At 37.7% G+C, this 19,566-nt stretch overlaps 1 protein-coding gene across 4 annotated transcripts in view; it reads right to left on the minus strand.

Moving 5' to 3' along the window:
• Positions 1–334: 334 nt before the first annotated feature.
• Positions 335–19,566, minus strand: part of smarcd3b (SWI/SNF related, matrix associated, actin dependent regulator of chromatin, subfamily d, member 3b) — a 36,211-nt gene continuing 16,979 nt past the window's right edge. For 2 of the 4 annotated variants that reach the window (XM_052561691.1, XM_052561690.1), the window contains exons 2-14: positions 13,861–14,054; positions 10,579–10,668; positions 9,292–9,334; positions 8,487–8,609; positions 7,949–8,071; positions 6,414–6,509; positions 6,027–6,128; positions 5,485–5,646; positions 5,206–5,303; positions 4,471–4,606; positions 4,142–4,264; positions 3,345–3,446; positions 335–3,259 (exon numbers count right to left, since the gene is read on the minus strand). In XM_052561691.1, the coding sequence (XP_052417651.1) occupies positions 3,206–3,259; positions 3,345–3,446; positions 4,142–4,264; positions 4,471–4,606; positions 5,206–5,303; positions 5,485–5,646; positions 6,027–6,128; positions 6,414–6,509; positions 7,949–8,071; positions 8,487–8,609; positions 9,292–9,334; positions 10,579–10,668; positions 13,861–14,054 (1,446 nt within the window). In that variant the 3' untranslated portion in view covers positions 335–3,205. The remainder of the gene's footprint in view (positions 3,260–3,344; positions 3,447–4,141; positions 4,265–4,470; positions 4,607–5,205; positions 5,304–5,484; positions 5,647–6,026; positions 6,129–6,413; positions 6,510–7,948; positions 8,072–8,486; positions 8,610–9,291; positions 9,335–10,578; positions 10,669–13,860; positions 14,055–19,566) is intronic. The other 2 variants (XM_052561693.1, XM_052561692.1) reach the window with 1 other exon arrangement.

Genomic DNA, 19,566 nt, shown 5'->3' on the forward strand with positions numbered 1-19,566 from the left:
TTGCCGAGGTAGGAGTGGAGGGTGTGGCCAAACACCACTCTCCTCATTGGTATAATGACCCCCCACCCCCTTGGATTTTACACAAACACAGTGCTTCTCAACCATCTTGATTCAAAGCCTCCTTTGTCCAAGAAAATATTCAAAGCCCTCCTGTCTAAGGAGAAATGTACCTCTGGTACTTTTTTTGTTGCAGTTTTTAATCTTTGTTAAAATAATGAAGTAATTTGATATAACTTAATGAGGTCCCCTAGTGGGCCCTGACTCGTCACTGCATTTATTCACATCACCAGAAACTTATTCACATCAGCAGAATAAACTCTCAACACACTTTCAGTATGGTGTTCCATTCCCAAACTTTGGCAAGTGCTCGTTTATTTACATCCTCACTATGCTACACATGTAAGTCTGTAGTTTTGATCTCTCTAGCTGAACAGTGGAACAAGATGAGAAAGCAAACATATACAGACTGTGTGAGAAAGAAAAAAATACATAGACTAGTTCAGATGTCTGCTGCTGGCAGTACTTCTATGAACAAACCAAGGAAAAAGACAGACACTATGACCAAAACCTGGTTATAATGAAGATTTGAGGGAGAACCTAAACCAGGAGAACTCTAGTACTGAATACTCCAATACTTGTGTGGCATTTAATCAAAGCGATACCAATAAGCGTGATTTATAGCACCCAAATGGTTGGATATTTTCCTTTACAGAAGCACTGGAGGGCAGCACGGTCCACACTATGACTGCAAGCAACAGAGATGGTAACACTGAACCCTTGACCACATGATGGTCAGGTAAAGCAGTTGGTGGCTTTTTAATGAATTAGAGAAGAGCTTACTTTACACATAAGAACATAAAACCTTGTTCAGTTACTAATGCAGCAACACAGCTAGATGTTATACTTCAAGTTTATAATGTTCAAAATGGCTGACTATACATGTAGTACCCACAAGAATCGATGGGAGGTGCTGTTGTTGCCCAGCAGGCTCTGTAAAAAATCACTGGTGTGCTTCTCTTATCCATATTAAATTGCAAAGTCTTTTTGAAAGACAAAACAAAAAATAAAAAAATGACCTAAAATGGCCTCTGCTTTACATGTTGGTACTGTATGTAGAGGCTGTGACCCAGACATAGACAGAGGGTCACTAAATAAAGAAACTCAGTACTCCTCTGATCAAGTCCCAAGCAGTCAGAAGGTCTCTCATGTCTTCGTATGAAAGTATAAAAATGTGTCCATGCAGCATGCATAGGTCTGAAAAAATACTCTTGAGTGACAACACGCAGGTCACTGGAACTTCTTTTTTCCTCACGAGAAGACGCGTGAGGATCACAGGCAAACTGCAAGAACACAATAATTGACCGGGACAAACTGTCCTTCAGCCGACAGCAAAGCAGCAGCAGAGGGTTCCCCATCAAAACCCAGAGCCAATGAGAAGTCATCTGACATTTATTCCCAAGTTCATATTTCATTTCTCGACTTTTGTGTTTAGGTGACGTATAATTAGCATGGAAACCGTTCGAAGTGCTCCGTTATGATCCATGATTTAGTGCAAAGACTCTATGAGTCAAAGTAATTTTTAAAAGCACTGTTTTCTCAGCTATGGAGAAATGGGAAATTAAAATGTGTATTCTCTAAAAATGCATCCTTCATCTTTTAAAAAGTCCTTCATCTAGTCAAAGTCTGTACACTGTCTTTTAAGTGTAAATTACACCTTTGGTAAAACATCGAACAACACTAATGCTATAAAACTCCCTGGACATTAGTGAAAAAACACAAATGCCCGCAGTATGTTATTTTACACAACACTATCGAAATGGTTAAAAATAAATGCAGGATTCAAAGGAACTTCTCAAACAAGATGGTAACGCCAGGTGCACAAAAAAGGTTTTGGTAAAGCATAAAGAAATGTCTGTGAAAAGACATTTTACAGAATATTCACTTTTATCTAGCTGACTGATGATCTTTCTAGTCTGACGTTTCTCAGATCCGAAAAACAAACAACGAATGATGCTAATATACACTTAGGGTGTGCTATAGTACTACTAAAAAAATCCTGATCCTAACCTTTAAGTTCATACTGAAATCTCAGTTGGCTAGATAGTGATTCACCTCTTCTGACTTGTTAAAATATTGGTGACTGGGACACTGAGCCCAGGTTGTAGTGTAAACTGGATGCTTATCTTAAAGGTGTACCATTAACGTACAGTGCTCAAATGGAAGCTTGGACCCAGACACAGTATTTGATACGTCAAATATGTCACTTGACATATGACATAACAAGTAGATTATATTTCTGAATAACTTGTGTCAGCATGCTGCTATGGCCCAATTTTTTGTATATGTGAAAACTTACTTATTTAACTACACAGAATTCAATCCCCAAAAAAAAAAAAAAAGGACCTTGAGTGTGGGTGTAGTTACTGTTTCGTCTTTACATGTCAGAATAGCTTGTACATACTTGATTAAAACAACCTTCTTCAATCTTTAATCAATGTTTAGGTACATTATTTACTTCAAAAACCCTGGCTAAATGTGACATGAGTGACATAACCCTGTGAGTTAATACTGAATGATTCTCCCTTTAAAGCTGCCTCCCTCAAAGTACTTCATAAATACACTTCTGAATAAAAAGTGTTAATAATGGAGATCCACTGATTCCCAACACTGACAGACGTAACAAAATGACCTTTTTTAACAACACCCAAGAACAAAATTGGTATAAGTGTGGACTAAATTAGAGACATCATCAATACCTGAGTCCAAACACACGTTAACCACAAGGAAAATGTGTGTGAATGCCAGGGATTGATGAATGACAGGAAGAAAGGCTGAATCACAACTGAATCGACGTTGGATCCACAGTCTAGGAGACTGAGCTGGCTCTGAAGTCATCAAGTTCAAAATGCTGGTGGATGTGATTGGTATTAAAAACCAGAAATCCAGACAGAGCATTGTGAGATGATTTCATCCAGGAATGGAAGACACAGCACTGTGGCTCAAATGCACATAACTATACAATGGGGCTGCTTGAGTAACAGGATGTGATTGGTCCAGTATGGTGGATTGTAGGTCACAGTAACAACAATGATGACTGGACACGCACACAAACCCTAGACACTGCGGAAAATAATGCAGGGACCTCCATGAGGAGGCTGTATTGTCACAAATGAGCCATGTTTCCTGAATGTGGTCGGTGTGAGTACTAGGTGTTCCTCAAGGCCAAGGCCTGCTCCAGCTCCTGCCTCCTCTGCTGAATCTTTGGAAAGTGGAAATACAAAGAGCCGGTCAGTGAGGACATTGAGGAGGTTGACACTAGTCATTGTATATTTTGATGTTCTTACCTTGCAGTAGAAGTAACGGCTAACAGCCTCCTGGGACCAAGGCTGATGATAAAACTCTGCTCTCCTCTCTTCCTCTGGGTTCCCCACAACATCTGTCATCAGCTACAAACAATCAAAATGTGTTAACAGTTAGGACGAACATGATGCAGGACCTTTAATATCTGCAGAGAAAGAAATCACATCGATTAAGTCTCTTATCCTCTTTATCAAAAACAGAGTAAAATACGGAGTAATATTATTATTACAATATACAATTAAAATAACTATTTTAGTTGTTTTCTATTTTATTACATTTTAAAATGCTATTTATTTGAGAGCGGTTGAAGTTTCAGATTTTACCAGTGGAAACCACTGAATATGAAGCGAATATCTTGTTGAAGCTTCTATAAATTTGATTCAAAGTGTGTAATAACGGTAACATTAACTGCAGCAACAGAACAGAAAAGCAAACTTCATTTCCAAACAGGTTCACCAAACAATCCTACTGCCCCTTCTGACCTGTTCCAAACAGGTAGTCCCGCCCTAAACTCACGCCATTGGTTGAGCCAGAAGTTGACATATCGGACCACTCAAACAATCCCAGCAATGTTTTGAAACCGAGCAATGTTGTGTTTACACTTTTTGGGACTTCAGCCTACAGCTGGCTTGTGTGTGTGTGTATATATATATATATCTGTCTCAGCACATTAAACTGAAATATGAGAAAGTACTGTAACAGAAAACACACTTCATTTTCAAAAATATACATTCTATAAATGTCAAGAGTCATGTGTAGAAGAACGAAAGTAGTTGCAGACCTTCAGATCTCTGCTCTGGGATTTGAGCCAGTCCTGGATGTAGCCTTTAGGATCTCTGGAGAAGCTGAGCATGAAATCTCTCTGGATCTTCAGCTGATTGATGGACTCAATAGTCTCATGGATCTACAAGCATTTAGAAGCAAACTGAAAAATCAAGGGTGTATTCACAGACATGATGGCACTGCAGAAGTTGTTCAATCCTGATTATTATCCTGCTGTCAGCTTCACTGTAATAACATGATATAACACCTATAATTGAGAACAAAGTGTGTAGAAGTTCAATCATCTGCTCCGCTGTGCCCACACTGATGTGGGAGACGTGCTCTAACCTTGTTGTCCAGAGAGGCAATCTCTTGCTGATTGGCTGTGGAGAGCAAGAAGCTGCTCATTTGTGCTTTAAGGGGATCTTCCACCTCTACATCAATGTCATAGCACGCCGTCTTTTTCTGATCATTAGCGTCGACGCTGTACAAAAATAACCTCAATGAGAATTCATGTTATATAGAGAAGACAAAGCACAAGGCACAATCAACTACTAAACCACAATACTCTTTGTGTTTTGAATTCTATACATATCGACACATGCGATGAGGTTGAATTCAATTAATAGAAAAAATACTGTTCAAGAGTTTGGGGTCTTGTGCTCTCAAAGGCTGCATTGATTTGATACAAAATATAGTAAGAGAAAATATATTGTGAAATATTATTCATATTTATAAATGTTTTCTATTTGAATATATATATATATATATATATATATATATATATATATATATATATATATATATATATATCTATATATATAATTTCATTTATTCATGTTATGATAAAGCTGAATTTTCAGCAGCCATTACTAAGTGCTCATTTTCTCAGGATTCTTTGATGAGTAGAAAGTTTAAAACAATTGTTTTAGAAATAGATTTGTAATAGAAATATTTAGCACGATGTGTCCTAATGTGTCCATGCTGAATAAAAATGACATTTGAGCAGAAGTGTAAAAGATGAAGAACACTACAGTAATAAATAAATATGACACATTTGAGCACATTATCAGACATCCAAACCTAATGATGTGATTGATGACAATAGGGTCGGGGGGAAGTAAAAGGTTGGTGAGGCGCTGTGGAATGTCAGAGAACTTCAGACGTGGACAGTCGAAGATCTGTGAGAGGAGAAACACATAAAAACAGTAAACTGGCTTAAGATAATAATTCGGCCATGTGTTTCTATGAACTATGAGCAGAAGTGTCATTTCAAATATCAAATACATTCTAGGGGTTGCTGATTCATTCATTGATTACAGATTGTGATGAATGGTAATCAGTGTTTTTAATCAAGCGTACCTGTTGGAAGTACTTGTCACAGTTGATGTACTCCTTGTCATGCGAGTCCTGCATCTTGTTGGTTTTGACATACTGCCAGAGGGCCTGGATGATACTCGAGCGAGTCTGTGTGTGTATTCCCAGCAGACGAGCCAGACGCGGATCCAGTTTAAACTGAGGCGGCTGCACACAGAACACAGAGCTCTCAGAGAAACAATTTCAGTCTGTTCCATCTTCATTCAGAGTACTGACACATGCCTACATTTAATGAACATTAATACGTTTCATTGACTTCTGATCTAATAAAGTGGGCACAGCAGAAGAATATTTATGCAGACCTGAGTTCAATTCTAATATACAAATATATGTGATAGTCACCCATTACTTCAATGTAACTCAAGGTCTAACCGAAATGAATAATCGAAAAGAACATCACACAAGACCAAGAAAAAAATGCTTTAAAATTTGACAAGATGAAATTAAACAATCACATTTTGCACCATGTTGCAGTTCTTCAGTTAACATACAAGTAAACATCATTGAATGCATTTTGTTGTCTTTACCTGGTAATCCAGCATTAACAGCAGGGTGCAGCGCACATTCACATCTCCAGGCCTCTTCACCTGGAAACCGTCTGTCTCTTGAGTGGTTGGGGTACGATGCCACTGCAGGGAAATAAAGAAAAGAAATCAGCATGCTTGCACACACTTAAAAGGAAAAAAGGAAAAGAAACAGTTACTGCCGTAACGGAATAGAAGAATGACAACATCACTACACATCTGTACTAGAAAAATGATAATTAACTGAAAAATACAGTGTCTGCAGGATATAAATGCAGTTAAAATATAAGATATTTATTGTGGTTCTGGTTCTTGGTTTTAAGAATTGCTGGTATTAAAAAAGTCGTTTCACTGTTATTTAGAGTGAAAAGCAGGAAATCAAACACCAACCTCAACCAAATGGTTGTCAGGGCCGTAAAGGTCTTTGTCGAGCTCAATCACCAGACTCTTGAAGAATGAGGAGAACTTCCTCTTCATCTTTCCCGGCTGTACAAGAAAGCATGAATACTGTTTTCAGAGTGTGCCACCGAGCAAACTATCCAGTTTCAAGGATGAACACATTGCAGGAAAACAAGAACTTTACACCACATCATAAACTTTCCTGGTAGACTTTCCATGGAAGAGGACGGGCTGAACGTTCATTTCAAATGTGGCACACTGGTGGATGATTTGCTGAGCAGGACAACATTCCATTCAGCCCAGAGACGGCATGAGCCCTTCAAGCTATCATCAATAAGTACTAGTTTCATTTCTTTGGCCATGGAAAAGCATGCCTCAAGTGTATTAGCTAAACGGGTCTTGGTTAGAGACCGACCCAAGAGGCTGGATTTATGCTGCACTGCGTAAACTCTTAAGAATTTCGTCCCCATGATGCTTCAGCTGCAATCACATGAATCAAACCAGTACAGAAGCAGGTATTTCAGATCACAAACTCAAAAAAAGAAAGAAAAAAGTTTAGCCATGCTCCAGTGCCTTTGTGGCTCGAGATGAAGGGAACATGTTTGAGCAAACATGCATGAGCCTCAGCTTTATCATATTGATGCAAACCACTAAATAGATTTAAAAATTATATGATACCGAATTACAGATAGCAGGCAAGTAAACTCAACCTTCATCTTAAAGGGGAAACATTTTATGGTAACTTCTGGTTATCCGTTACTAATGTAATGAGTCTGCTGCATATAAACAGCACTTCATGAATAGTTATGTCACGTCCTTTCCTGGTATATCATGCAAACGGAACAGGGTGGGAAGGTAAATGATTCTTAAAATTAAAATGGGGAGGTTTGAATGATTCTTTCGACTGAGAAGGTAAATTATTCTTTCAAACAAGTGTAACATGTATAATATTAATGTCTTATGCTTATGCACTTCAGAAGTGTGATCGCTGCCTATTTTGAACATTTATTCACTTGCCTGCTAGACTGCCATTAGGTACTTTCTTTTTAGGCTTAATTTTCCTTTTGAAAATAAAAGCATGCCACAAAGGCATTCGACAGAGTTACAAATGTAATTAACCGAGAATATTCCTTTAAGATACGCATTGCTGGTTAAAAGTGTGCATGGCAAACAACTATCAAAAGAGTAGAGTAAGGAAAAACAGTCCAAGTCAATGGACCCACAGAACTTTCTGGAGGCTGGGAAGTGATCTCACTGGTAAGTGAGGCACATGTCTGTGGTCAAGACGTGGAGCCTGGGAGAGTAAATTTAACCTCACTAATTCAGAATGCACATAGCTGCCATTCACGAGGTATGATGTCAGAAACAAAAGCACATGATCAAACACTGCAGACAGTTTTTTGTGATACAAAAGTCAAACTTTCTTTTTCCCAATAAAAAAGACGCACCAGCACATCTGGGTTTCAAAGTAAAGGAATTAAAATATCTGTGTGGTGCAATTATTGACTTAGGTCCAACTGACTCACATCATCCAGCAGTTTGCCCTCCACACGCAGCTCCCAGGATGCAATGCTTCCTTCAGAGTCCTCTGCATCAGGCTTGGCAGGGTTAAACGTGTTGGAGATGTAGAGACGCAGTTTTCGCTTTTGCTTCAAATAAGAAAAAATTAGTTCTTCTGAATATTTCTCTTTAATCAATCCTCAAGATGATATTAGACCTGGATGCTCACAAAAACACAGGCATTATGTTGGAAAAAATGCTTTTAAGCAGATAAGTGGTAAAATATGAGAAGCTAAACACTCAGAATAATGGCCTCATTTTATGCTCTAGTAGTTTGGTGTCTTATCCTGTTGATTTATGCAAGCAAATGGTCCAATAAGAGACGACTAGACTGCAGGTGAAAATGCTTGTTCCAAAGCTCTTTATGCCTGCTTGAAATTGTCTGAGATATTAACAAGAGCACAAGTGCAAATGCATGTTTACATTTAAAATTGGTTTAATAAAACAGTCTGTTCAGGAAAATTTTATGTAAAAGAATATATGGATTATGAGGATGAGAAATACCTTCATGGGTCTCTTAAGTGCCTCTTGGATGTCCACCCGCTTGCGCATTATGGTCTGGTCTAATTTACGCTCGAATGCCAACAGATCCATATACGCCTGTGACTCCGGTACCAGCTCACGAATCTGAAGAAGGAAGTCAATAAAGCTTCATTTTGCAGATGGGAGCACTGGTAAGGAAATCCAAACTATCCTAGTTATTTCCCTTGTTCTGTGTGCGATAGTCTGAGTGTTTCGCCAATGACTTAATGTGTCTGGCGTCTCCACTGGAGTCGAATCTATCTAAGGCCTGATAACACACACATAATGCTGCTTATCTTATCTAACAGAACCAACTCATAGTGACACAGTGACTATAAAAATAAAAAAAACAGAACCATTCATAGAAAATGTTTAAACCCTATTAAATTATACAAAAACGTATTGACACCATCAGCCATCACAATTTTAGATTATATATTGGAATATCTCAAAATATAATACACAATTGTAAGCTGATATTAACTAGAACAGATATTATGTAGAAAAAAATCTAGATACTTTACAATATATTTTTAAAAATGACCTGCTGTCAGTGCAGACTGTATCTGCATTGACTGGTTGAGGTGACAATTACTGAGGGCAAAAACCCTCCAAAGCATTTCTGTCTACCGTATCGCTTGCTTGGTAGAGGATTGCACCCCTCTAAGAGGCCGAGATAGAGAACAGACGCACACACCCGTGCATCTTCATCTGTGCACATTTTACACACACAAAAAGCCCAGCTATACCAATGAAAGCAATGAAAAGGCTCCGATCTCTTACTCACCCTTTGTGGAAGGATCTTATCAGCCATCTTCCTCCTCTTGGCACTGCAGAAAGAGGGAGACAGGGGAAATGGAGAGGAAAGGCAGAAAAAAACAAGATGTTACTATGGAGACTGACAGTGGAGCACTCGGGACATCTGCTAAAATTCTGGGGCTGGTCCAGGATGCGGGAAAGACGGTGTGGGAGTGTGTGTGTGCGCACGCGACGCCAGTCCAGATGGTGCTGGCAACCATTGGCACAGAGCATGGTACTGGAATCAACTAGAATCATTACTGCTCAAACTTCACAAGCAGCAGAGATTCACAGGACCTGCTCATGAGGTGCAGACAGGTGTGTCAGTATGGCAATGTACATCTCTGCTCATATATGAATGCTCTTCTATTTATTTGAGCACAGCACGTAACATTGGTTTGGTGTTCTTTTCCTAGTGCTTTATTTTTTTTGCCCATTTGACATAGGATATGCACAAAACTGCTAGCCGAGAGAGCTGCATGTGGCATTACCTGTGAACGCAAACCATCATTGGTGCTATAAACTAGACTGAAAAATGCTGGACATTTGTTTGCCATGTTTTCATATGCCCTTTATAGAAAAGAGATCTGTACACTCAAAAGCAAGATCCATAAAGATGACCATGACCAAAACAAACACTGTGATAAGATCAGGAAAGCAATGACCAAATATTACTTGTGTTATTCCACAATGAACATCTGGATAGAACTGGTTAGTTTCTGTGTGGTCTCAAGTCAGTATTTGTCTTAAAATAATATAATAAAGAAATCTGAAAGAGAAAGGAAAATATCCGCACACTTCACCAGCTTAATATATTTCTGCAACCAACTAAAATGCACAAATGAGTCAGACTGACTTATTAATACATGTTTAGTTATTTGTGAAAACACTGAAGTGTCAAACAAGCTCTCACTTACTGCCATCATGCCATGCAACAGGACATGCAAGCACATTCATGCTAAACCCAGGAAAATATTAATAAAATCACTTAAACCTTAATATATTAACATAATTATAATACCTTTGATTTTATAATGTGTTTGACTCAAATATCATGACTAACATGTTGACTGACATCAGCTGATCTGTAACTTCATCAATTAAATCATTGCTCCATAAAAGAATAATCTTTGATAATAACCATCAAACATCAATCAGAGGTGAAGGGGGAAATCCTTATTAGGGATATGTCTTTGGAGGCAAGATGTGCCAGGGTAAAGGGGTCAAGGCTTGAGGCAAGGGTGTGAGTCCATCATGCAGCAGAATAAACTCCTACTTTGATCCGAGTGTGGGATCTGATTGAGCCTCTCTCGTGTCCATCGCTCTCCCTGGCATCTCATTTGGTCCCGGGAATCCAACAGGCTTCCTGATGGCATTCGAAGGGTCCTTCATTAGAGGGTACTGAGTGTGTGTGTGTGTGTGTGTTGCAAGAGCACGTGTTGTATGCAAGTTAAGAATTGTTGAATATATGTTGGGGACACATTACAAAAAGCTGAATACACAAAACAGACAACATGGGAGTTGTACAAGAAACAGCAGAAGCAGGGGGAAAAGGATCTGATATGCCATGTGGGTTATTACACACACACACACACACACACCCACACCCACACAACCAGTGCATTGATTAGTCTGATGTGAGACAGGAGGGGTCTAGACATTGCAAGATAATGTTACACTAATGTGTCAGACAAGGTCGACGGACAAAATGAGCAAGTATGTGAATCAATGAAGCTGATTCAGAGAGGATACAACAGAGAGAAAGAGAGAAAGAGAGAGAGAGATCCAGAAAAAATATACAACATCTCTTAGTGCGTGGCCCCTTTATGTCACAACAGCGCAGTCAGATGATTGGCCAGCACACTGAAGACTCCACAGATCAGATTAACTGCAAATAAACAACAGCTACTGCACAAGCTGAGACACACGTCACAGAGAGTGACCCCATTTAAAACATTTGGGAATTTTCAAAGATTTACAAGAGAGGAACTTGGGTCATATCTGATCAAAACCATAAAAAAACAGCCAACAAATGGCACCAGGAACAAACAGTGCAAATTGAATAAGAAGAAATAAACATCTTAAGAAGAAGGATGCAAAAAAAGTGATGAAAATAACTCTAATGCCCTAAACTAGTAACAAGTAATTCGTTTATCTTCACACTAAAAGTGAACCTGCTCTGTGACATCATACAATCACAGACAAATCAAAAGATATGTTGATGTCTAATGTACCTCTACATTATGTGGTGCAGAACTGTGGACCAATAAGATTTCACTGTGGGCGGGGCTACCCAGCACTCCACCATTAAAATCTGAAGTTAAATCATGACAGTTGTGAATAGTGTTTCCGGTTTGTAGCCTCTACTCCATTTTAAGGCTAGAATTTATGAGCACTATTCATTAATAGCACACCTTTAAACTTAATTATTGTCTGGTTAATGAGATTTCAGTATGGAGACAAAGGTTAGGGTCATGATTTTTCAGTAGTACTTCAGAATCAGCACACAGTAAGTGTATATTAGCAATGTTTCTTTTGGGATCTGAAGGAGCATTTAGACACAGAAACTGTGTTTTTGCTTCCCATTAAGATGCATGCAATCAAATCTTATGCCAAACAGGATCAGGTCATACTGTTGAAACAGTTCTTGTCAGAGAAAGAACCACATGTTCCCAGCCAGCCATTAAAGCAACATATTCATCAATCAAATCTCATTCAGCTCTGACTGTAGTGAACACTTCAGTTCCAGTGCTTCTGTATTATAGATTATAGGAATCCGTGTTCGCTGTAACTAAGTAATTAGTTACTATACTTTAAATACTTTCCCCTTGAAAAAGTAAAGTAAGGGATTACTATTATTTTTTTCTGTCATTTAATAAAAGTTCATTTTATGTAATTTAACTTAATGTGTATAGACTGTAGAACTCTTATATACAATACAAAACAATAGTGGATTTAACATCAAAATGTAAAGCTTTTTATGTACCCTTCTCACTTTGAAAACTTTGGTGAGTTAATAAGAATGTTGGTAATAATTTAGTGTCCAATTCTCGCTATTAACTTATTAGCATGAATATTACTGGGATATTGGCTGATTATTACTACTTAAATAGAACATATTAATGTCTTATTCTGCAAGACCTTATTCTAAATCTTTAATCCTACCCAATTCTTAAACTTAACAACTACTTTACTAAGTATTAATAAGCAGTAATTAGGAGTATATTGAGGCAAAAGTCATAGTTAATTAGTTAATAGTGAGTATTGGACCCTAATCTAAAGTGTGAACAGAATAATTTATAGTTATCTTTGAATTATTTGAAATAATTAAAAGAACCATAAGTGTATATCCTTGTGTCATTAAAGGGGTCATATGATGCGATTTAAATTTTTATTTTCTCTTTGGAGTGTTACAAGCTTTTGGTGCATAAAAAAGGTCTGTAAAGTTGCAAAGACTAAAGTCTCAAATCCAAACAGATATTCCTCTACAAAGTTAAGAGTCAACCACGCCCTCCTACAACAGCTCATTCTAAAACGCCCCCGCGTCTACGTCATGATGTGGGAAGATTTGTTTTTGACTTGGCGCTCCGAGACATACAGCATCAAAGTATGTGAAGGGGCATAACATTTCCATCACGCGCTTGAGGTTTTCGGCCAATCACAATGTACTGGATAGCTGGCCAATCACAGCCCACCTCGCTTTTCAGACCAATGAGCTTTGTAAAAATCAACGTCTTTCAGAAAGGTGGGGCATAGAGGAGAAACAATAATGTACAGTATGTAGAAAATAATGTGTTTTCTAAACTTAAACTGCATAAACACATTGCATTACACCCAAATACACAAAATAATGTTCTTTTTAGCAACATCATATGACGCCTTTAACTTGTCAAGGTTCAATTCAATTCAATTACAAATCATTGCAAAGCAACTTTAGAGAAAATTACGTTTCTACAACTTTTAGTAGTAGCTTATAAGTGGTGATCAGTTTATGTGCAAATGACAGGAATTTGAGGTTGATCTAGGATTTAGAAAGTAATTAGTAATAAGCAGTTAAATACTTTTTGAAGAGACTAATTTGTACAATAAGCTAATTACACTGTTGAAGATGTAAGTAGTAACTAGAAATTAATTACTTTTTTAGAGTAACTTACCCAACACTGATATAGATACAGTAAACATGTCCTCTGCAGCCCCCAGAGCTTCATAAAAGAGTGGTGTCTAGTATGAAAGAGCTTTTTTCCATGCTATCCTTGGCCCAGGTTAATGGAGTAGTTTACTATACATTTTTATCACTCTTTGTGACTTTCTTTCTTCTGTTGAACATCAAAAGACAAAATTCTGAGAAATGCCTCAGTGTTTTTTGTCCATACAATGAAAATCAATGGTCATCAAAACTGTTTGGTTTCCAACAGCCTTCAAAATATCTTCTTTTGTGTTCCACAGAAGAAAATCAGTCATACAGGTATGGAACAACATTAGTAAATGTTATTTATTACATTTTCTCTATAAATTCTTGTGGGCTTCTTATCATAAGTATGTGTCACTCTATACTCACTTCCTGTTTCGATTCTGTACGGCCTGCTGCTGTTGAATCTGCTGCTGTGAAGCAGCGGGCCGTTTACGACTGGTTTCCATGGCCTGATTGGTGAGTCCGGGCCGGACAGCGGGGCTTCCTCCATATGGTGGTCCTGGAGGCCCCATTGGGGCCCCCTGATGAGGCATTCGTGCTCCTGATGGCATACCGGGCCGCTGAAAAAAGATGATAGCAAGAAGGACATAAGAAACTGACCTGGAGAACATTTACATGATTAACATGTACTCTGAAACAAGAGATTACAGATTACAGTGAATCGGTATAATGATGCTTTTTAAACATACACATAAATAACAATCAGTTATAAATAGTTTACTTCCAAATAGAAATAAAAACATTTGAAAGAATCGATGCACAATTGTGTTTAGGTTAAGGTGAAGATGTAAATCTCTGCCACTGTTAGACCTAGAGTAACTTACTGGGACAGCAGCAGCTGTTGCTTTTCTTACGAGCAGAAGCAACTGCACACACAACTCAAGAGCAATCTATTCAACACTTGTGACACACACCACACACAGAAGGTCACACATACAACAGTTCAGGACAGTGAACAAATGACTCTGAAAGAGAAAACTCAAGCCACACTCATGGACATACATTTCGTGAGAACAGATGGGGAGTGTTTCAACTGTGTTTGACAAAAACTAACTCTGTGCTATTTAACTTTTAGATGCAATTTAATTGCCTTAAGTTGCTACTCTCATGACATCAGAATAAGCAATGGTTTTAATTATGAACAAATAAATTTTTTTTGTTGTCAATATGTTGGTAGGGTAACAGAATTTAACATCAAGTACAGAGATACACCACATATTAAAGAGATACTAAGGAAGTAGCTGCTTTGAAACATGACAAGAAAACACTTCTCTCCAGAAAATACTTATTTTCTTGGCTACTAATACAACAGGGAACACATCAAATAATGGTTATTATTACGGCGCAAAAATCAGGGGAGCTATTATTACAGATATTTTTTTTCTTGGTATTAAAGTCGCAGCCTATGCTATCTGCTGAAGTAATTGATAATATATTATGGTGACACAATATAGCCTCCAATATATAGCTGCCAGGACAAGACGAATGAAGATGTTATTGACAATGACAGACCTGATGGGTGCACAGGGAGTGAAGGAGTGAGACAATACAACTGATGGATGAATGATTAAAAATAAAAAAAGCAGAGGGTTAGGATCATGGTGCTGGCAGTGAAACTGGACATGCAAATTTGAGAGCATGTCAAAGGTATGGCTTGTAGTGGAAGAGCAAACACACAAATACACAGGCAGTGGTCAAAAGAACAGGTAAGAAAACTCCAATCAGACTCCACGTCTTTTCTAAAGTCATAATGAGAGGACAATAAGTTCAATGAGAATAACTGAAGTGATATCAAACAACAAAGACATGTTGAGGGAACATATGAAAGAGAAAAGTCAGAGAGATATAGAGTGACAAACTGTACGTGAGAACGCAGGACAGAACTGGATCAAATCAGGTGTAAAAATGCACTGAAGCATATATACAGAATTTAGGAACTGACCGGAATCATCGTCTTATTCCATGCATTACGACTTCATTTCTCATTTAAAACCGTTCTGGACCTGTTTTCAGTTGCAACTCTGCAAGAGATATGTCTTCAGTGTATATATGAAAATGCTTATGAATCATTCATACCACAATAATCAAATCAAATTCACTGACATTAATTATAATCTTCAAAAGGGGGTTGTTCCCTTTTCAGTTGACTGTGAGAAACATTTTCTTCAAATTCGGATTCATAGTCTCAAAAGTAAAATGTTTAACCAATCGTAAACCGAATTTACTGAAAATCCCAAATATGTTTATGAATATCTCCAGTTATTCTGTAAAGCTTGTCTGGGGATGGAGCTTAGAGAAGGGTTATTACACCAGCATAACTGTATATGCCTAAAAGATTGCTTCTTAGTTCTGGCACACAACAAAATAACACATTTCTCCAGTCCACTGTGCTACTTTTTCTATGTAAATGTGCGCTAGACAGATGTGTTTTTTTAGTTGCACTCAAGACTTTTGTGGCATCTCTCACATGACACAGCTTTCTAAAAAAATGCGTTCAACTTTAAAAAAAACACGTCTTGAGACTCCACAGACCACATCTTGTGTTTTGCACAAAAAAAAAAAATGCATTCTGTGTATACAAAAATGCCAAAGATCTGAATCGGTCAAGCTCTATTTCTAACAGTGTAAACTATCCATTTGTCATAGTTATGCTAAACAAGATTACCTTGCGGCTGCCGTGTGAGAAACCTCACCTATGCACTTCGGTTAAACAGGAAGGGCTCACACTGAACTGCTGCAGATGTGGTATGTGAAACAAATGTGAGAGTAACAACTAACTGCTGATTTTGGGTGGCTTTGTGTTTAATTTATACAGAGGAAGTGATTGTGCTGTACCCACTAATGATGTAGCTCACATGGGCTTGAGCTGTGTTATGTCTGCAGGTCAGGAGATTGATGATCTCTAGACTGTTGTGAAATAAGAGCAGGCTGTGCAGAGAGCATTGAGTTGCAGGTTAATGAAAGACAATGAGATATTTAGCATTCGATAAGCCACACTCTTGCAGGTGTAACATTTCTGTTATTCCCTGAATGCTGCAGATAAACTCTGATGTGCTGCCAGATGCTTTTAACTGTCTTTGTCTGCTGTGAAGCTGTCTTACTGTCACACTGACACAGGAAAAACGGACCAGTGTTTGATAGCTAGAGAGGAATAAAAGAGCCTTTCATCAGATTCCTCTCGTTTTCAGAGTAGCAGGTTCGCGCATGAACAAAAAAAAAACAAAAAAAAACATTTCAATAGTCCTGAAACGTACCACTTAAAATAGTTGAAACAATTACTGTCCTTTGCTGTCTCTCACTGTCTGGCTGCTTTGTTCACAAACCACTTTGAATATAAATTTGGATGCAGGTACGAAGGAAAACATTTTATTGGGAATATTTTCCAGCCGTCACACCATGTGGATCTGCACTTCAGAGAGAGCAGTGTTTGTGCTGTCAATCAGCTTTGACTGATGAGCACTTCTGCTCGCTTCCTGCTGATAAACAACTACTTTTTGCTTAAGAAGACACTTGCTCGTCCCTCTGGAGTTTCTTCACTTGCTGTTAAACTGATTGGACAGATGACATTATTTGACTTCTGTGCTTTTCCACGAGTTACTGAAAATGTTTACATACAAACGAATAATCAGACTAAAGTTTTTCAAGTAAACAGCTCAGTCCATCCAGTTGAGCTGGTTTTAAATTATATTTTGTTTTGATTGAAAGGGGCAGTGCAGATATCTGTTAATAGTACGGTTCAGCTGTAAACCCTTGAATATAACAACTTTTTTTTTATTTACATCTCGACTATGTCTTATAAACTTAACTTTGTCTTAGAAACTGTTCAGTAGAAACAAATATGTGAGTCTGATTGCAAAGTTTAGGATTAATATGCACATAACTTTCAGAATCTAAAATCAGATTCATTCAGAATGAAATAAATGTGTGCATATTAATACACAGGACATGGAAGGTACTCAAGATGGTTTTTAAAATCATATTGCAATGCAGCTTTCACAATATCACTTGTTCTTTGAAGCAACAAACAAATCAGGACAAAAGTCGTAGTGATTGGACCTGTTTTTGTTTTGCTATTTCCAAAGTGTATTACAGTACAACTGATATGTAATGTGTAAAAAATACTGTTAGTCCTCTTCTCACTGTATTTTACCATGGTAGTTAGTGAGCTTTGTTTAAAGTGAACTGGAATGAGAGTTTCCGCTGCTGGAGTGAAAGGACCTTTAGGTCATCTTTATTTATCCACACAGTCAGACAGTCTGTCATTAACCCAGCCTGTGTGTTTTATTCTGTGCCTGATAGAGAAGGAGCAAATAAAACAGATTACCAGTAATGTGTATTAGTGAAACACTGAATCTGACACCTAATCTGAACTCAACATTGAGCCTAAGCTAAACGGCAGGAACTGGTAAAAACAGATTATGGATAAAACTAATAACAAGTCACCAACAAACTTTGAGTACTTATTTCACTCTCACGCTCTTTAAACTGTTACTTAATAGCAAACCTTGATGTGTACGTACTGTTCCTTGCCTTGGGAACAAGGCTGAGCCGCAACACTCTTGCAGTTCAAACACACAATGTCACGTATCAAAGAATATATACAGTGTAACTTTCATATGTCAGGCTTCAGACCGAGTGCAGCAGAGAAACAGTGAGAGGAACAATAGCGAAGGTCAGGCTGGGCTGATTCAGAGAATACATGAGTCCAGAAAGAAACACAGAAGACGCAGAGGAGAACAACACAGGCATAGGAGAGGACATAAAAGGAGATGAAGCCAAAATAAGGAGCGGGAAACATTTGCCCAGGAACAATCAGTGCTTCGTCAAGGTTAATTAGTCTGCAGAGGCAACACCATCATTTTCTTCATTCATCATCCAAACTCAGCATTTATGTGTTGTTAGAGCAGCTTAATGCAGAACCGAGACAAATAGTGAACAAAAGGTTGTTTGTAAAGCAAACCAAGACCATTACTGAACGTGGAAAGTCTTCAGTAACAATAACACAAGCACATACTAGAATTATCTTTTAACCAAATAACTTATTATACACTACCTGTAAAAGTCTGGAAGGTTTTTGTTTTGGATACAAGTATCTTGTGCTCATCAACGGTGTATTTATTTGCTCAAAAATACAGTAAAAGCAATAATGTTGAGACAGTTTAATTGAACGGTTTAGAGTTTTAGTATATTTTAAGATGTTTTCATGTGATGGTAAAGCTGAATTTTCAGCAGCCATTATTCCAGTCTTTAGTGTCGTATGATCCTTCAGAAATCTTTCTGATACATTGTGGATAACATTATTAGCCATGTTTTTGTGCTGATACATTTATAGTATTCCTTGCAAAACAGAAAATAAAAAAGAAACTTATTTAATTTACATAATCTTTTACACATTTCTTTACTATCCTTTTTTTTTGTTAACTGAATGCATCCTTTAGAAATTAAAGTCTTCATATATTAAAAAAAAATCTTTCTTGAGCCTAAACATTTAAATGAAAATGTATCTCACAGTAGCTTAATAGTGTCTATATCTAAATAATATAGCCTACTAAAAAACATGAATACTCGAAAGCAAAAGAACCAGACTCCAACTCTTCAGAAATATCATAGTCTGCATACATGTAATAATAGCAATAATAATTAAATAATAATCTTGCAATCCTCAAGAATAAAATCACAGCACACAAGAAACACACAAAAAGCAATAATAGATTTAAAAAAAGCAACAAAGAATGAAAATGCAGTTTTGTGCTTATGCTCACTCTACTACAAACTGATTTCTACTTCAGCCTGATCTGCTGTGGCTAGACAAAGCCCTGCTAATCATAAATAAAAGATTACACCGCTACTGTACCGCATGTACACAAAGGTTTAGACAATAAGTGGATCTTTACAGCCTCTTCTGCATCAAACCTTGGAGAGTGTCACATGGCAAACAGCAGTCCCTGTGCTATTAGTAGTAATAATTATTACTACTTGCTACTAGAGCATCCTCTGGCTCAAGACTAGCTTGAATTTGTAATGAATGACTTGACAACAGACACGCTAATCTGCACAGATGTTATCCGAGGC

This window comes from Carassius gibelio, chromosome B7 (genome assembly GCF_023724105.1).
Source record: "Carassius gibelio isolate Cgi1373 ecotype wild population from Czech Republic chromosome B7, carGib1.2-hapl.c, whole genome shotgun sequence".
Classification (NCBI taxonomy): Eukaryota; Metazoa; Chordata; class Actinopteri; order Cypriniformes; family Cyprinidae; genus Carassius; species Carassius gibelio.